This window comes from Trichoplax adhaerens, genomic scaffold, assembly GCF_000150275.1.
Source record: "Trichoplax adhaerens TRIADscaffold_6 genomic scaffold, whole genome shotgun sequence".
NCBI lineage: Eukaryota > Metazoa > Placozoa > Uniplacotomia > Trichoplacea > Trichoplacidae > Trichoplax > Trichoplax adhaerens.
The window spans coordinates 4,833,661-4,850,224 of NW_002060948.1; the positions used below are offsets into that span (position 1 = coordinate 4,833,661).

Consider the following 16,564-nt stretch of genomic DNA (forward strand, 5'->3'; position numbering starts at 1 on the left):
TATACTAGAAACAGTACAAATGCGCCATCTCATCTTTTAGGCACCTACTGCACTCCTGCAATTAGCTGAAATCATCGCTTTCTCATGTATTATTATTAATATTAAAGTAAAATTGAAATACGGAAATTTCTGAAACTAATTTCAAAGCCTGGCATTATTTTACGTTATGTCAGTAAAATATCTCTATGGCAAAGAGTAGTATCTTTTGTTGCTAGTTTAATATCAAATAAGCCATAAGTCTTTTTCTTATTCTATACACTTGTATAGCATGCATAAAAGATAGTAGTGGTTTATTTTCGATCAATTTCAATGTAAACTATTATGTATATCACCTTTTATCAAATCAATCGCTAATCTTGTGGGGTGCAAAACATCTGCGCTTTTAAGATATTACCTAAAATAAAATTAGCTTATTAAGTATATCTAAGGAAATAAATGTATGTAGACACTATTATGATGCTATTGTGACTCAAACATACTGACATGTGTTAAACTAGTTTCTATATCATTTATTGTTCCAATACGTATACCTTCCTTGCCCTGATTTCTCATAATTCCGTGTAATTATATAATAAGCATCTTTTGATTTAATGATTATATGGATGAATCAAAACTATAGATCAACGTGGAAATGATGTAAACTCCAATATACGTCTTTAGAACGATATTATCTTAGTAAGTGCTAGCTCTATCTTTCGTTCAATTGGTACCGGGCTGTACCATTATGCAATATAAATCAACCAAACAATGGGTAATAATGATATAGCAGCTCAGTATCTAAGTTAACGCATTGAATTGCGATCAATAATTGATAATAAATTTAAGCTTGATAGAATATTTCTTATTTAAATTAATCGCTTTGCTTATTTGCTATTTAAGTAAAATTTCAAATGTAATTAGTGAAGTTTCTGCCAGCACAATAGAAAAATTTCGATAATAATTTTAATATCGTAGATGATTTAATATTGTACGAAGGGTTCTGAATAATATACTTTAATATGAGTCGATTAGAGCTGTAGTAGAACTAAATAATGTGCTATAGTCAGGGCAGAAAATGATTTATTTCATATTCGCAGACAGCGATATGGATCTTCTATTCCATCAAATGAGATAAGTTATGTAACAATTGACCGTATAGTAAACTTTTCAATTCATATCTAACGTAGTAAGAGGCCTAAGCTACAAAAAAAATCATGAATTTCCAAATATGAAGTAATAAAGGGCGAAATAGTAAAAGTATACTATATCGTATTTCGCTATAGCCCTAGGATTTCCTCCACATGAAAAAAAGAAATGCTGGGGCAAGACTGAATAATTTCCTAACTGCTAGATGACCTTATATAGTAGAACCATATGGTTTTATTACTAAACTAAAAATAATCTGAACTTAAACATTTGCCTGTAAATTATCTCAATATAAACTATAACTTACCAATTAAGTAGTATTTAGCGCTTGATATTTAGACTGGAATACGAACAAGCAACGATAGAATAATAATACAAAGTTGTACGTACACTTTTTTACAAAGATGATTTACTTTATCATCTTATGAATTCATATTTGAACAATTTTTAAATTTTATACCTGTATTTATGGAATTATTGACGATCCTTGCTATTATTACAGTAAATTCTTAAATACGTTTGCGTTAAAATTGTTAGTAACAGAGAGTGTAAACAACGTCCAATTGAGGTAAAATTAGTGCGGATTTACAATATAAATTTTAATCAGTATCTAATAAGAGAATATTAAATTTTAACCAGCCATTGATACTCAAGTATTGCTATTTTCCTGGACAGAAAAATTTAATAAGTTTCTACAGAGTGAAAGCAAATTTCCATAATTCTAGGTTATCTTACTTTCAAAAAAATTTTCTAGATATCGATCTTTTAAGTCAGATCAGTAGTTTTGTATACTTAGACCAAAGCCGATAATCAAATTCAAAAAATTATGTCATCGTCTACAATATTAGAGTGTAGAATTCATAGCATCTGTTTTATCTGATAGATCGACAGTTAGTTCAAGTCTCTATCGAATACAATCATCGATATCTCTTGGAATAAAGCCATTATATGGCTCTCTATTTAAAAATTTTTATTTCATATGCAGCTAACAAAATCCTTTCAAGCAGTAAAGCATAAAGTTTATAGTTTCGTCTCAAAAGCATTTTATTAAAGACCTGGTAAAGTAACGGTACTCTAAATATAATTTCTTTAAAGAATTAGGAAACTATACTAGCGAGTAAGCTGTTGTCACTTTTGTTGGCTTAACAGAGAAGTATTTTAATATCAACAAGGGAAATCAGATTCTTAATAATGATCTTCTAGAAAGAAGTAAAGACAGATTTACCTACTCATTAAATTTACGATAACTATGCATAAAATCATATGCGTTAATGATGCTAAAGATGAAAATATATTTAATTAATTCAATTGGTACATGTACTGAAATATCTGAAAAAGAACAGTTTACGGCAAGCTATATAAAATTAAAATCGAGCAACTACTACTAGAAGAGTCACTAAACTTCTACTAGTTAAAATCTCCTAAATATGATTTCATTCCTCGTACCAAACTCAATTATAAAAAGTTGAATTTGAATGCTATGTCAGTATTGTATATATACCTTTTCCGGAGAGAACATCCATACAAATTTTTAGCAGAGCAAAATATAATCTTCCACTGCAAAAATTGCGGATAATATGGTATTTGTAGTGGATTAAATTACAATCTAAAATGAAAATGATGTAACCTACCACTTTTTAAGGTTAAGCAGTATACAATAACTACCACAATAATAATATGCTAGAATAGAATGAGTACAGTATATGTTTACAAATCTGAGCTAATGTAGTGTGCACTATAGGAGAATCTTAGCTTAAAATTGAAGGAATTTAACAAACGCGTATTCTTAACTCTTAACTTCTCAATATACGAGTCCTGCGAGTAAGATATTTATTCCATCTAAGTCCAACTTTACTACGATCATACTAGTCACTTTCTGTATCAAAGCAAACGGATATGTCCACATTCCTCACTAAATTGTAAAACATTTACTATTACATCTACAATACTGTGCTAATACGCTTACTTGTTGCTTTTAAACTCTATCTGATAATTCAAACGGGATATATCATTGCTATTCAAGGTCATTAACTTTATATAATGAATTCTTGAAATTACTGGTAGCAAAAAACTTTACTGAATTAATAATTAACATTAGCTAATATGCATGTATTTCACTCTCCAAGTGATCAGCACTAAAGCGAACAACACTATAGACCATCTCATCTTCTAAATAGCCAAGTTTTGGTTGCTAGGTAACTATTCCCAAGACAATTTATCCCCTTTATAGGTAATATACCAGCAATCTCCAATTTTATAAGCCAGCAATCATTACTTCTAGAAGTCTAAAGAAATAATTCTAATGCTATTACTAATATATTTTATATTGTATATGTTACAATATATTTATTAACTGGTGAGATTATGTGTTTATGGTTTGTCTTCAAGTTTCGTATAAATGACCGATCATCACTTGGCAAAGAATTAATGTTATTAATTTATATCCTGTTTTTGATGAGTACTAAAGTATTTCATGTTGCACATATACCCTTCTTAACTTACTGGTGAGATCATGTGTATATGATTTATTAATATATTTCTGTAATAGATTAATTAAGAAAATAAAAATTTAGCGAACGGTAAATTAGGATGAGAAGGCTCAAATACCTTACGTACAGTATCATATATTTTAAGCCATGACTGATAGCCTCTAAACTTTCTCATAATTATCATCATTATGGAGCGATTTCATAACATACGAGTACATCTCACTGTTTATCAATAGAAATTAAGCGATCATATGTAGCTGAAAAATAAGCAGCGTAAGGCTATGTAATTCCCAAAAATATAAATCCCGTAGCAGCAGTGAGAGTATTACAGCTTTATATGAACAATCCGTTGTCATATAGTAAAAAGTGAGAAGTAGTGATATGAATGGGCTGTTATTTTTGCCGTAATATTTCCAGTAGTAATCATTCCTTTTACAGGAAACGGCTAGCCAAAATTAGTGCGGTAAGCCTGGTCAGAAATAATAGGTACAGTACCGCTAGTTGAAAGATCAGCAAATTCATTCAATTTAATATTTTTTTGACAGTCAATAAATGAAGAAAGGAGAGTAGTTTCTATTAGAAATTGGAAAGATACGTCAGTGCGCTAGCCGGTAAATTTGTTCAAGAGATGCAGACTGCAAAGTTACTATCCTGCACTACCGATGTAAGTTGTAGTTGTTCATCTTGTAGCAGCTTTTCATTTTGGAAATAGACTGGATAGAAATATATTGACTGTACGATGTATATTTCTACATTTCAATCGAACAAGCCACATTGCTTTCACGCATATAACATAAAATACTTAATTACTTAGCAACGATCACTGCCAACAAAGTCAATAAAGATCAAAAGAAAGTGTAATTTCACGTAAAATACAGTTCTACAGCGGCTTATCGTAAAACATTGCCCAATATATAACTATGATTAAAGAAGTTGAATTCCTTCGTTATCATATAAAATGTAATATTAATTTCAAAATAAAATAAACTGCGTAAATTAATCAGCTGTAAAAGCATGCTTTACTGCCTATAATAAACTATGCGTTAAAATTATAGCATTTAATACCATATTAGTGCAATACTATAGTTCAGCTCATGTCCTTTTAAGCTACCTTCGGATGTGAAAACTTTTAGAATTATATTGACTAGTAATGTTTTCTATATCCCTTTTGTATCATTGAATTCGTCATTTGTAACCGTAGTCAGTTCATACTTTAGACAGAAGGCTAATTCTCAGTTGGAGATCGAATTGTTCGTTAATCCATCGTATATAGGTACAACGTTTGGATGTTAGAGGATGTACGCCAGAAATATTCACTAGCATAAACTCTTTCTAGCAATTTTGACCATCATTTACACTTTATGTAAGCACCAGCCTGCACATTTTCTTTCTCATTTAGTCCCTGCCACAAATGATAAAAACTATTTTCTTCCAATAGTAAAATTTAAGTGAATCTGTTCCATCTTAAACTATAACATTAAATAGAAAAACTTTTAGACACTAGTATCTTAATACCTCCGTTTTGAGATGGCGTGTGAAACTGAAACAGAGGTCCCCGAACCGAATCCACATTGGGTCAATTCAAGTTTGATAACAGCTTGGTCGACGGCTTTCCAAATCCATAACTATTTTTTTGCCGCCTGTTTCCTCATCTTGACTGTTTACGCTGGCATTTGTCTGCTGACATACGGCAAAGTTTTATTTAAAAAGCATTTCTACTTTGCCATTAATGGCATGCTATTATTTCTTGGTATAGTTCGAACATGCTTTTTAATAATTGATCCATACGAATCTGCTAATGCTCTTCATCGTTATGGTAATGAGACCTACATGCTACCGATAGGATCACGTCTGCTATTTGGATTGGGGTATCCGTGTTTAACATCAGCTTTTTCACTCATTTTTTTGGCTATTTTTAACTGTGTTAGAGTCAAAGTGGTTTCTCCTAAAATACATCGTCCCGTGGTTATCATAGCAATCGTAGTAATTCACTTTACGGTAAGAAAATACAAACAATATTATACTAAGAAATTCAATTCGACAGAGTTTATTAAGATCAAGGTTATGACACAATATGATACTGAAAAGTATTTTTACCATATCTTAAATATTCTTCAACATAGCAATCTGCTTCACGGGCTGTTATTAATAAGAACTACCCTTCTAGTGCAAGTTTCTGCACCCTATTTTAATACCTGTAATGTATGGGTTCTTAACCCAATTATGTAATTTATGTGAACCTTATCATCCTTTTAGCTAATGTAATTGATACTTAATTTATTAAGACATGCAGTTCCACTCTATATACTGCTCTATCACTGTATTTTTCTTACAAATGACTACTGTAATTAACTAAAATCACTACAGCACTACTCCACTTTATTTTATTACACAAACAACAAAAGAAAATATCAATCAGTACATTTTAGTGATTAGGCTAACTTGATCTACCATACTTCATTTTTCGAGAATAAATTGGCCAGTAGCATCTACTGCATTCTGCAATTATAGAAAATGGCAACAAGACAATAAATAATCACATTTTCTGAGTTAGAATCAAAGCCTACTTTATAACTTCTGCATAATCGTGTGTACTTCAAACTCGATACTATTTAATAGCCGATATGTTGAACGGCATTGTGATTTTATTACTAGGAATAACATATCCGATTATAAGTGCAACGCCCCATTTTAGGAATAACTATTGGACGCTTTAGTTTAGTATAACTTACACTTTAAACAGATACAATCATAAGAAAACTATAAATTATCACCAAGTAAAATCGCGATAAAACCATTGGGGGTACAGCAGTAGTCTGAATTACTAACAAAACAATTCCTTCATTTATTCATAGATTGTACTGGTAGCGGATATAACTACTGCGCTCTGTGGTAACGCTAAAATGTTACTGGTTGTATGTCAAAGCTTTTTCATCATTTGGGGAGTTATCCTTTGTACAGCTTATTTAGTGTGTGGATATCGTATATTAGCATTTACAAGCAGAAATAGTAAAACCTTAGTGACACTCTCGGCAAGTAGTACTTATTTCAATATCCAGGAACAAAGTCTGCAAAAAAAGTCGATTAGCGGTAAAGTATCCAAGGCAATCATTACATCAACATCTTTCCCTAAATCTATACCAAAAACTGTCCATAAAACTTTAAGAATAACCATATTAACAGCATTATTGGGATTAATATGCGTTATACTGAACTGTTATTCTCTCTTTGGAATCTATGGGGTCTTAGCACCTCCGCATTTCCCAGATCCATGGCTATGGTTGATTTATCAAACGATGTTTCGATTTTTTGAGCTATCTATGGCTGTGGTCATGGCGTATACTACCAACGGATCCAAAAAGAAACGCCCTAAAAGTTCCCGGTCTTCATTTAAAACTGCAGCTGATGGATTGAGTGCCTCTAAGGCATAGTTTCAGTGGCAAGATCTTGCATTATTAAATTTACTTTGATGAGTTAGGTGATCGATGTTAAGGAAAAGTGGCCACTAGCCTCACTTTACCGAAAAGTAACATTATCGCCTCAACTAAATATTAAAGTTAAAAATATTAATATGCGTATTTTATACGCATCAGCTGTATTGCAAGTATTGTCATGACTGCTGATCTTTCATCCTAACTACATGAAAAGCAGTCAGTGATAAATTTTTACCAAGTGGAATGAATTGTCCTGTGCCTATTTTTAATAGTGAACGTTATCTAAGAGATATACGGTAATTATTGCAACCTAGTTACTTTTTCAATAAATCTTATTAATATACTATAAATCCTTCATTTGCATGCTGATAGAAGACAACGATTTAATCTTTTATCTACTAAAAGTAACTACACTAAACCAGATTTAAAATTTATACCCTGATTTAGAAACAAAATTGCTTTGAAGTAAAAGTTCCGTCATCGAATAGCTTACTGCGTTCGCCATTAAATTGCTCTTATGTACAGTGCTCCATCGTAGCAATTATAGTTTAGTATTAACCTTCAAATAAGAACATTTATTTGTTTGGCAAATGCCTTTATAATGATGGTGGCTAGACTTCTTAACATAGTTAGAAACAAAAGTAAACTATAAGAGAAGTAAGGCCGGTCAAAAGTGCTTTTAATATAATATTGCATTACGATTTAACAGCACAAATGAAATATTAATATAAAGATTGAAATTATTCAAGCTACACTCTTTCCAAGTTGAACGGATGCTGAGCAATAAGAATTTTTCAAAATTACTTTTACACTGGATAAATCAAAATAATGAAAAAGAATACACTGTACAAATATTGAAGGAAGTGGTATCAATGTTATATTTTTAGTTTTGCTAGTTGCTAGTCGATATCGATTATGGAATAATGGTCGAACGGAGTTGTTAATAGGATTGATCAATAATATAACTGTTACGGTCAATCCCGGATATGCATCGACTTCACTCTATTAGCTAAACGATATAGAAAGCATGCTATAGTTAGCATTAAAGTATTCAAGATCAGTTTTGATCAAGTGTTTGAAATTAATCCCATAAAATGATTTGCTAGTTACTGAACTTGAAAATTGCTGTCTACAAGTATATAGAAATGAATAATATTACGAAGTTAGTTCTCGATATCGTTTCCAGATGAAAGTAAAAATATGATTCGTTAAAAAAATTGCAATTACTCACTCTGCTTAAGAATGGTCTCATCATGTAGCATGATTGACTATATCTTGACTCGATCTCACTAATAAAACTGTGCCTAACTAGTTCTAGGTAAAAATCGGCTTTATTACAGTTTAAGATAAGGAGCTTTATGTAAAGTATGGACTTACTAAAGGTAATATTAAGGTGAACGTTAAATAGATTAAAGTACTGAAATTCCTTCAGTTTTGTTCTCATATTTTAAAAAAGTTTTCGTTTGCTTACTGAGATACAACTTTACAATATCTTCTTCATAATCATTACGGCTTATAAACCAAATCTTTGAAATTAATACTGTAGCAATTAAATAGCCCAACCACACTTTAAAGCTAGAAATAGAAATTAATCATTGTCGGCATTTGGTTAATTTAAAGACTAGAAATTGCTATCGTAAAGTACTAAACGTCCGTAATCAGTTTCTATACTTAAATAACAAAAACCATCAAATTTTTGAAACAAATTCTACCGAATATACATCTACTCTACTTTAGTTAATCATGCTTCAAAATGACCTAATCGTAATATTTATTTTACATTGCCAACGTGAATATAGAAGATATTAAGATGCTGAAATTTATCAACACAGATCATACTCCACTTCATTCGGGAAGATTGCGTCATAAAAATATTAGTAATTAATTTATATGAGTGAATTTAACAAAATTTATAATTTAGACAATAATTTATAAACTATGCTACGCTTATTTTAAGACTATTGAGGCATTCGATACAGTTTAATTTTAGCAACAGGAAAATATAAGAGCTGCAAGAAAATAAATAAATTACATAGATAAACATTAAGTGTTTATGTATGTGCAATAAACAGGACAGCTATTAAAAGGATTATTATAGTATGCGTAATTATTTGGCCATATATCGTACAGATAACTCGGTACAATGCAGCACGCTACATATTTTTAAGGATAAATTCAAATTTTAAACCCCCCAAAATTATAATCAGTAATAATTTTAGTAATGATAGAAACTTATTACAACGATGACCATGTAAACATCTCAACAAACTAGAATATGTATAGCATTATAGATTATTCTGTTACAGATATTAGAAGCCAATTAGATACTATAACAAAATTTTTTTACAGTTCCTCTTGCATCTTCGCTTCTATTGAATAGCATGATTAGATCATACATTGATAGATGTTATTTAGTGATAAAGAAAGTAAAAATGGGACACAAAAATCGAGATATCCTCCACTACTTGTAAAGTATTGTTAGCATTATCACATTACATAAAATGATTGTTTAATAAATTGAGAATCTTTAATATCTATTATAGTATTTAAATTTCGTAAAACCACCTCAATTAAGCAATGGCAACAGCCTAGATTAGTTTTTTCTGTCTCAAAGCATAATGAACTGTAAGAATTTCATAAATATTTGACAGAAAAGAAACACCTGGTGCACGAACTAAAGCCAGGAATTTGTTTTTACAGACTCGAATTTCACTAAAACATCTATATTATATAAAAACAGTATCCTTCATTACTTCAATACTATTTGAAGCTATACAGAATCGGTTAGACTATTGCTGATTTTAAATCTATTTAAAGATAAGAGATTTTTTTATTATTATAAAATTTACTATTAACATTTGAAACCAACTTAAAATATGACTGCACCTAATTATATTGTGCTGATGAGCAATAGAAAGGATTAAATCTGACAAGGTAGGACTGTATATCATACCGACCCTATACTTTCCAATCCGCTGTGCGAATTGCAGTAGTTTTACTAGATAGAGTACCATTTTTTGATGGTCGATTAGTAGTATATGCCATAACAACAGCCATACCTAATTCTACTATTCTAAAAAGACTTTGATACATGAGCCAAGGCCAAGGTGCTGGAAAATGTGGTGGTGCTAAAACGCCATATATGCCAAATAGTGAATAAATATTCATGATAACACAACACATACCTAATATCGCAGAATACATCGTGATTCTAGTTATTTTTTTTACACTTGTACACACTGCTGTTGATTTAGGAGCTATAGAAGACTTCTTTCGTAGTCTAACATAGGAAGAATTTGGCATAATACCGGCAGTAGTGGATGATGTTGATGTTGATACTGTTGCCGATTGCACTGCTAGTACTTTATGGCTGCATTTAGTAAAGGATAAAATACGATAGCCACAGATTAGGTACGATACACAAATAACTGCACCCCAAATAATGAAGAAACTTTGACAGACTATCAGTAAATCTTTATATCCGCCACAGAAGGCAACTGTTGTATCAGCTGAGATAACAATCTAAAATAGGAAAGGTCAAGCACGGCAGCTATTAAAAATCATAAAATTATGAAATTGATCTATAATTTTGTTTTGTATACTTTCAGAAATTTATTTACGATTTACAATAGCTATTTGGCATTAAATATATCCACGAAATCTATAGCCTAAAGTATAGGAAGATCAATCTAATATGCTGCCCACTGCAAAAACTTAAGCCTTCAAGTATCATCACATTCTTCTCTATCATCAGATCGGACGTAAAACACATCTACTGATAATTATGTAATATAAGCTACAGATGGTTCAAAATTAACAAGATATTCTATATATTATCAATAAAATCATATGAAAGCGTTAATAAATATTTTAAGTACAGGAAGCTTGTAATTGAATGCAACAAGGCTTTACAAGGCCCAATAAAAGATACTTTGTGTTCTTCAAGTAGTACATTGACTACCATATTAGAGATTCGTTCTGCAAACTGAAAGATTTACTTTTTTACAGAAGTAGTATTTTTAATTTGAATATAAAAGGATCTGATTTTTATATTATGCCTTCTGTTTTCAATAAATAGAAATGATTGATTTATAGTCATTCATCAACTGGAATTCACTATTAAAAATTAATTCACATAGAAAATGATAGGGACATCAAAAAACAATATAAGACCGTTTGCTATCAATTATGAAACTAATCCACTGCTATTTTTGCACCAATTTGCTGCGATGGCATGATTGAAATACTGATGAGAGAAGAAGGATAGTAGTAAGGGTAGCTCATAATTACTGATGTAATAATTAAAAACAGTGTCAAATTCTACTTTAAATAGCGAATCAACAAGCGAAAAGTAACACCGATTAACTAGGGATGACTAAACCATATAGATTCCATCATTTTTAGAAAAGACGGCTAGCCACTAAACTAATATTTACCATATAATGTTACAGTTATGTGAATAAGCAAATTTTTCACTATAATACATACTTTCTAACAGACAATTTCATTAAAATTAAAGGCTATGCCCGTTGCCTAATTGGAAATATATCATTTGATATTTTCAATTTAAGAACATACGATAATATTTGATTTAATTTCAACCCAAGCCCTTAGTCGTGCTCTGTAAAATTGGTAACGCTATTTTTATGCCATGAAATTAGTGCTATTGTACAAGACAGATAATTTATTAGTATATCTGTAATAGATATTAACAAGGTTATTAACATCATATTGCTAGATCGTTATATAAATTTTATCTCAGGCGCTAGTATGTAGGAAAAGCGTTGTAGAAGAAAACTATAGGATACTACTCGGGCGTTACATAATTTAGCCTAAAATCTAATTTAAGTAAATAATTTTCAAGTCTAGCTGCTTCAAAATCAAAAATACAATTATCGTAATAGTGACAGTAAATTAATGGTAATCATTTAAGCATTGGAAATTTAGAAAATGTGATAAATTCTTTAAGATCTGGCTAAAATGAAATTTTGGCCATGAAAACCTTTTAAGGAGCATAGGAAATAAAACTAGATTAACGATTAGATCATGACATAAACTTACAGCAAAATGAAGCGTTATGATAGATATAATGAGAGCTGGATGTTGTACTTTCTTAGAGACAGCTTTGACTTTAACGCAATTTATGATAGCTAAGAATATTAAGGTAAACGCAGAAGTTAAGCAAGGATAACCTAAGCCATGAAGAACTCTAGTTGTCACCGGCAACAAATGAGTATCATTGCCAAAACGTTGCAAACCATTGCCCGACTCATAGGGATCATAGATGAGAAAAGCCGTTCTTACTACAGCAAAAAAGATCAAAAGGAAATTTATTGCCAAAAAAAAACGCTTTTTAAAGACTCTTCTACCATGATCTACTATTGAAACGAGAGCATATATACCAATACATCCAAAACATGTCGCAAAAAAGTAAATATGAAATTGAAATACGATAAACCAAGAATGTGTAGCACTTGAATTAACCCAGTGTGGATTAGGTTCAGGTACAGCAGCATCTACTTGACATGGCATATTTATTGTACAAATTTATTTTTATCGACTAAACTAACAAAGCAAGACAGTGAAAAGAACGGGGGAAATGATCCAGATATATCCAATTAGGAATAAATGAACAAAACCGATGATCAAAGGATTTTCGAAAGTATTATTACTTACTAGTGCGTAATAGCAAATTTAAGGCTTAAAAATTTTGTCGTTCTTACTTCAAAAATAAGTACAATAAGTGAAAAAGGAATAAGATATCTAGAAATATTTTATCTCCTTGTATTTGTAATTTGAAGTTTACTTCACCGACTAAGAAGTAATTAAATGTTTAAGAAAGTATTCGTAAGAATAAAATTTTAAATTATTTCACTGCTGTAACTATGCATGGAAAATCTTGCAAACGCAAAGAGAGAAATAATAAAATGATAATGGTAAAGAAGAAATGTTTATGGAGATAAATTCAGCTCTAACCGAGGCTAGTATATAAATCACTGCACCGAAGTAATAAATCAATTACACAAATTTTTATCAGTTTAACCAATATTAATCTAAAAGACGCTGGCAATAATAAACCAAAGGCTAACAATGTGCTGACTTTTATAGCAAATAAAGTGGGATGGAGACATGTAGTCAAAAATTGCAAAGCTTAATATAAAATCTTTTAAGTTTTCTGAAATATGATTATTAATAATTCCTGTGCCGGAACAAGTGCTATAGAATCAATGATATTACTATATTATTAAATGCTATTTTTTGTTGATATCGATAAAAATAATGACAAAAAATAATTTATTAAATCCTTGAATAAAATAATAAAATATTAATGAAGACGAATATCACATACAGCTACAAACTTAAATCAGTTCGACTAGGCCTTGCGGTCGATGACAGCTATCGACCACATTAAAAATCAACAATTATTTATGCTGAATTATATTCAATGCTATCGTAAATAAAAAAAGGTTGGCATAATAACTCTTCTATTGTTACTATTTTGTAGATATATATTGTCATCATCATCTAGGAAAATAAAATCAATGGAGGCCTTGACACTAGTACCCCTCCCTATATACTATATCTACTGCTTGATTAAAATATATCTACGACTGCCATCAGGGGCTAATATGAAAGTAAGATTTCGTAGGACAAAACTCTACTGTAGGTCAAGCTGTTTCTGATAATAATTGGTATGAAACAGGTTAAAATTTAATATTTTTCCGGAGCTTAAGCTCATTTTTCATCATCAATATTGATTACGACCCGAAGATATAAAGTTGAGAATTATTTATTTATGTATCGATGGGTTACTATCATGTCTGACCAGATGTTACTGCTTTTATTGATAAGTACTGTTATATTATGATATTATAGAGTGAGATAATCAATAAGATTGAAAAGTTGTTATGATCATCAATATTAATACCAAGATACTGTATGCTAGTTTTTGTAAGGAATAGTGAATTAGAGCGGAAGACATACGTAATATTACGGCTAACTATTGCTCTAACAGAATGGTGCTGTAATATTAGATTAATAGTAGTATTATTTATTCTAAACTTTTCCAATTCATTCAATTAGCTTGATATTGAATCGAAACAATTACAAAATTAGCGTTAACTCAAATAAATTATTTGAATAGAATGCATGAGACCTCAACTTCTATTAGTCTATATTCACTATCCTATTATTTAGCAGATGTTTTCCATCAAATGTCAATTAATATAGATAATTATTATTATCTATTCAAAATGTTATCATATTATAATTTTACCATTTGGCTGTTTTTTAATAAACAATTGGCTTATATAACTAATTGGAACTGACTAGACCAATTTCAATGATTTATGGGAAAGAACCATTAGGAAGTTACACTCATATTCACAGATATTAGTAATATTTCATGAACATGTAATCATGATCTCGCCCTTTGTCATTCTCTTCATTGACGAGCTTGTGTATTATAATTACTTATGGAGTATAATTTTAACTACAAGAATACTTGATCAAAACTCTTTATGGGAAAAATTATGACGATTCTATCTTCAACGTTGCAAAACTTAAAATGTGTAGTCAGTCTTATATATGAGTGTGCTATCCACAAGTACGTTTGTGAACGAAGAACTTTCTTCTATTCGATTTGATTATAGTTTTGCTCCTAGAATTCTTATTAGCCTACTATAGTTTATTTTCATAGGCAAAGCGATATACCATTGAATAAAGTTCAATTAACCCTACAACAGACGATGCTATTTTAAACGGATGATGTTACTGCATCAAGAATTATAACTTTAATTTTTACATATATAAAATCAAACATCATAAAATTGATATAAAATCTAATAAAATTTAATCAATAACTTGTATGTAGGAATCTTATATTAAATTTCGAAGGTTAGAGTTTTATTAGTCTATCACCAAGCAATTAGAGTTGACATAGGTATTCGTCAGTGTCACGGTGCGAACTACCGTGAAGAAATAGATATCTAAATTTGGTTAATATAATATAGTGATATTATATTACAACTAGTTACTTACAATAGGAATTACTCTAATTACAAATGTGTTACAGTAAATTTATTGCTGTGCTGTAATGTGTGCTGAAATGATTCTGTGAATGGACATATTGTAGTCCGACTGTGAAAAACTAGTTAGTAGATGTTCTCACTCAAGTATTTTTATAAGATGACTTGTGAATGTTAGCTGCTGTAGAAGGGTATATAAACCCGTCAGATAGTTGAATAAAGCAGTTCTCAATTGTATAGTTGTTTTAACGTAGAATCAAAGGCGTCTAAATTCTTGTGAGTAGGGATACTGAATCCGGGAGACTATAGAGATTTAGAGATTTGTTTTACGTTATCCTTGTCACGAAGCTGGTTTGTGATAGTCAGGTATAAATCTATCTGGCCGACATCCTGTCTCCTATATTTTTCGATATCCATCAAAAATAAATTTATTTTTTTCTTTATAAACAATGACTTAAAAATGAATATATATCGAAATTTATTAACTGCTTAAATTTGCTGAACTAGACAATCACGTTATATGACATGATATAATAATTACAGTAGTTGGAATTTAGCACTGAACTAAATCATGATTTTATTCAAAATAATATAATAGGCTGACAGCAAATCTAAACCATTCCTTTTTAAAGATTTTGTTCGTGTTAGGATAATCTCTTATTATTTGCGATAAATTATTATTACTTAAGTAAGTCATAGTTTGTTACTTTCATAATTACAGAATCTGAAATTATACCCGTCAAAGGTCAATGTAACATCAATTATGCTATCATACAATTAAGTCGTTAATGTCAACTAGATGCGGTATCCGACAAGAAAGTTTATTTTTAAAGTTCTTCAATTATCACACTATAGGTGCGTTGACATCGCCTCGATTTTACTAATTATACTGTAGAATACTCAAATTATCTAATTGTTGTTAAGAACAAGAAATAAAAGGTACAACTATTTACTGCATTCGTATAATTATTGAAAGTTAATTTACAAGATTTGAAGCGTGCAGTATGAATCGTAACAATTATGTAATCTGTAAATTATCTGCGATAAAGTTGGTAGTGCACAGAAGATTACCTAATTAGCAATTGCTCTGCAAATTTAGTTATGAGGCACTTATCTATTTACCGCAAAAGACTTACAATGAATTATTGATGAATAGGAAGATGATCAAGTCTTTACTCAACATCAAATAGCTGGAGTAAATCCATATAATAGGTATTCTAACGAGTAACTACTGTTACAGATAAATACCGTTACGATCATTATATGCCAATTATCATTGACAAAAACCTCAACATTACTTCATCTTCCTCCCATAGGAATAAGTAAGTGTATGAAATAGGTCAATCTTAGAATGAATTAATTGCCGGTAATATTCATGGCCATGCTAATTTCACAATTAAATGAATAGTGCAAAATTGAACTTTAACTTAAACAATTTCGAGACATTCATTTTACGAGGTCTGGTTTGAAGCTAAAGTACTTACCCTGT

General features: G+C 30.4%; 2 protein-coding genes across 2 annotated transcripts; one reads left to right on the forward strand and one right to left on the reverse strand.

The window, feature by feature from the left end:
• Positions 1-5,141: 5,141 nt before the first annotated feature.
• TRIADDRAFT_57650 (uncharacterized protein) lies at positions 5,142-7,045 on the forward strand (the record flags this gene model as incomplete). Its single annotated transcript, XM_002113420.1, has 2 exons — positions 5,142-5,612; positions 6,470-7,045. 2 exons carry the CDS (start codon positions 5,142-5,144, stop codon positions 7,043-7,045), a joined length of 1,047 nt encoding a protein of 348 aa, XP_002113456.1.
• Positions 7,046-10,006: 2,961 nt separating this feature from the next.
• On the reverse strand, positions 10,007-12,580 carry TRIADDRAFT_57651 (uncharacterized protein; the record flags this gene model as incomplete). The annotated part of the gene is made up of 2 exons (XM_002113800.1): positions 10,007-10,570; positions 12,110-12,580. 2 exons carry the CDS (start codon positions 12,578-12,580, stop codon positions 10,007-10,009), a joined length of 1,035 nt encoding a protein of 344 aa, XP_002113836.1.
• Between the last annotated feature and the right edge of the window lie 3,984 nt (positions 12,581-16,564).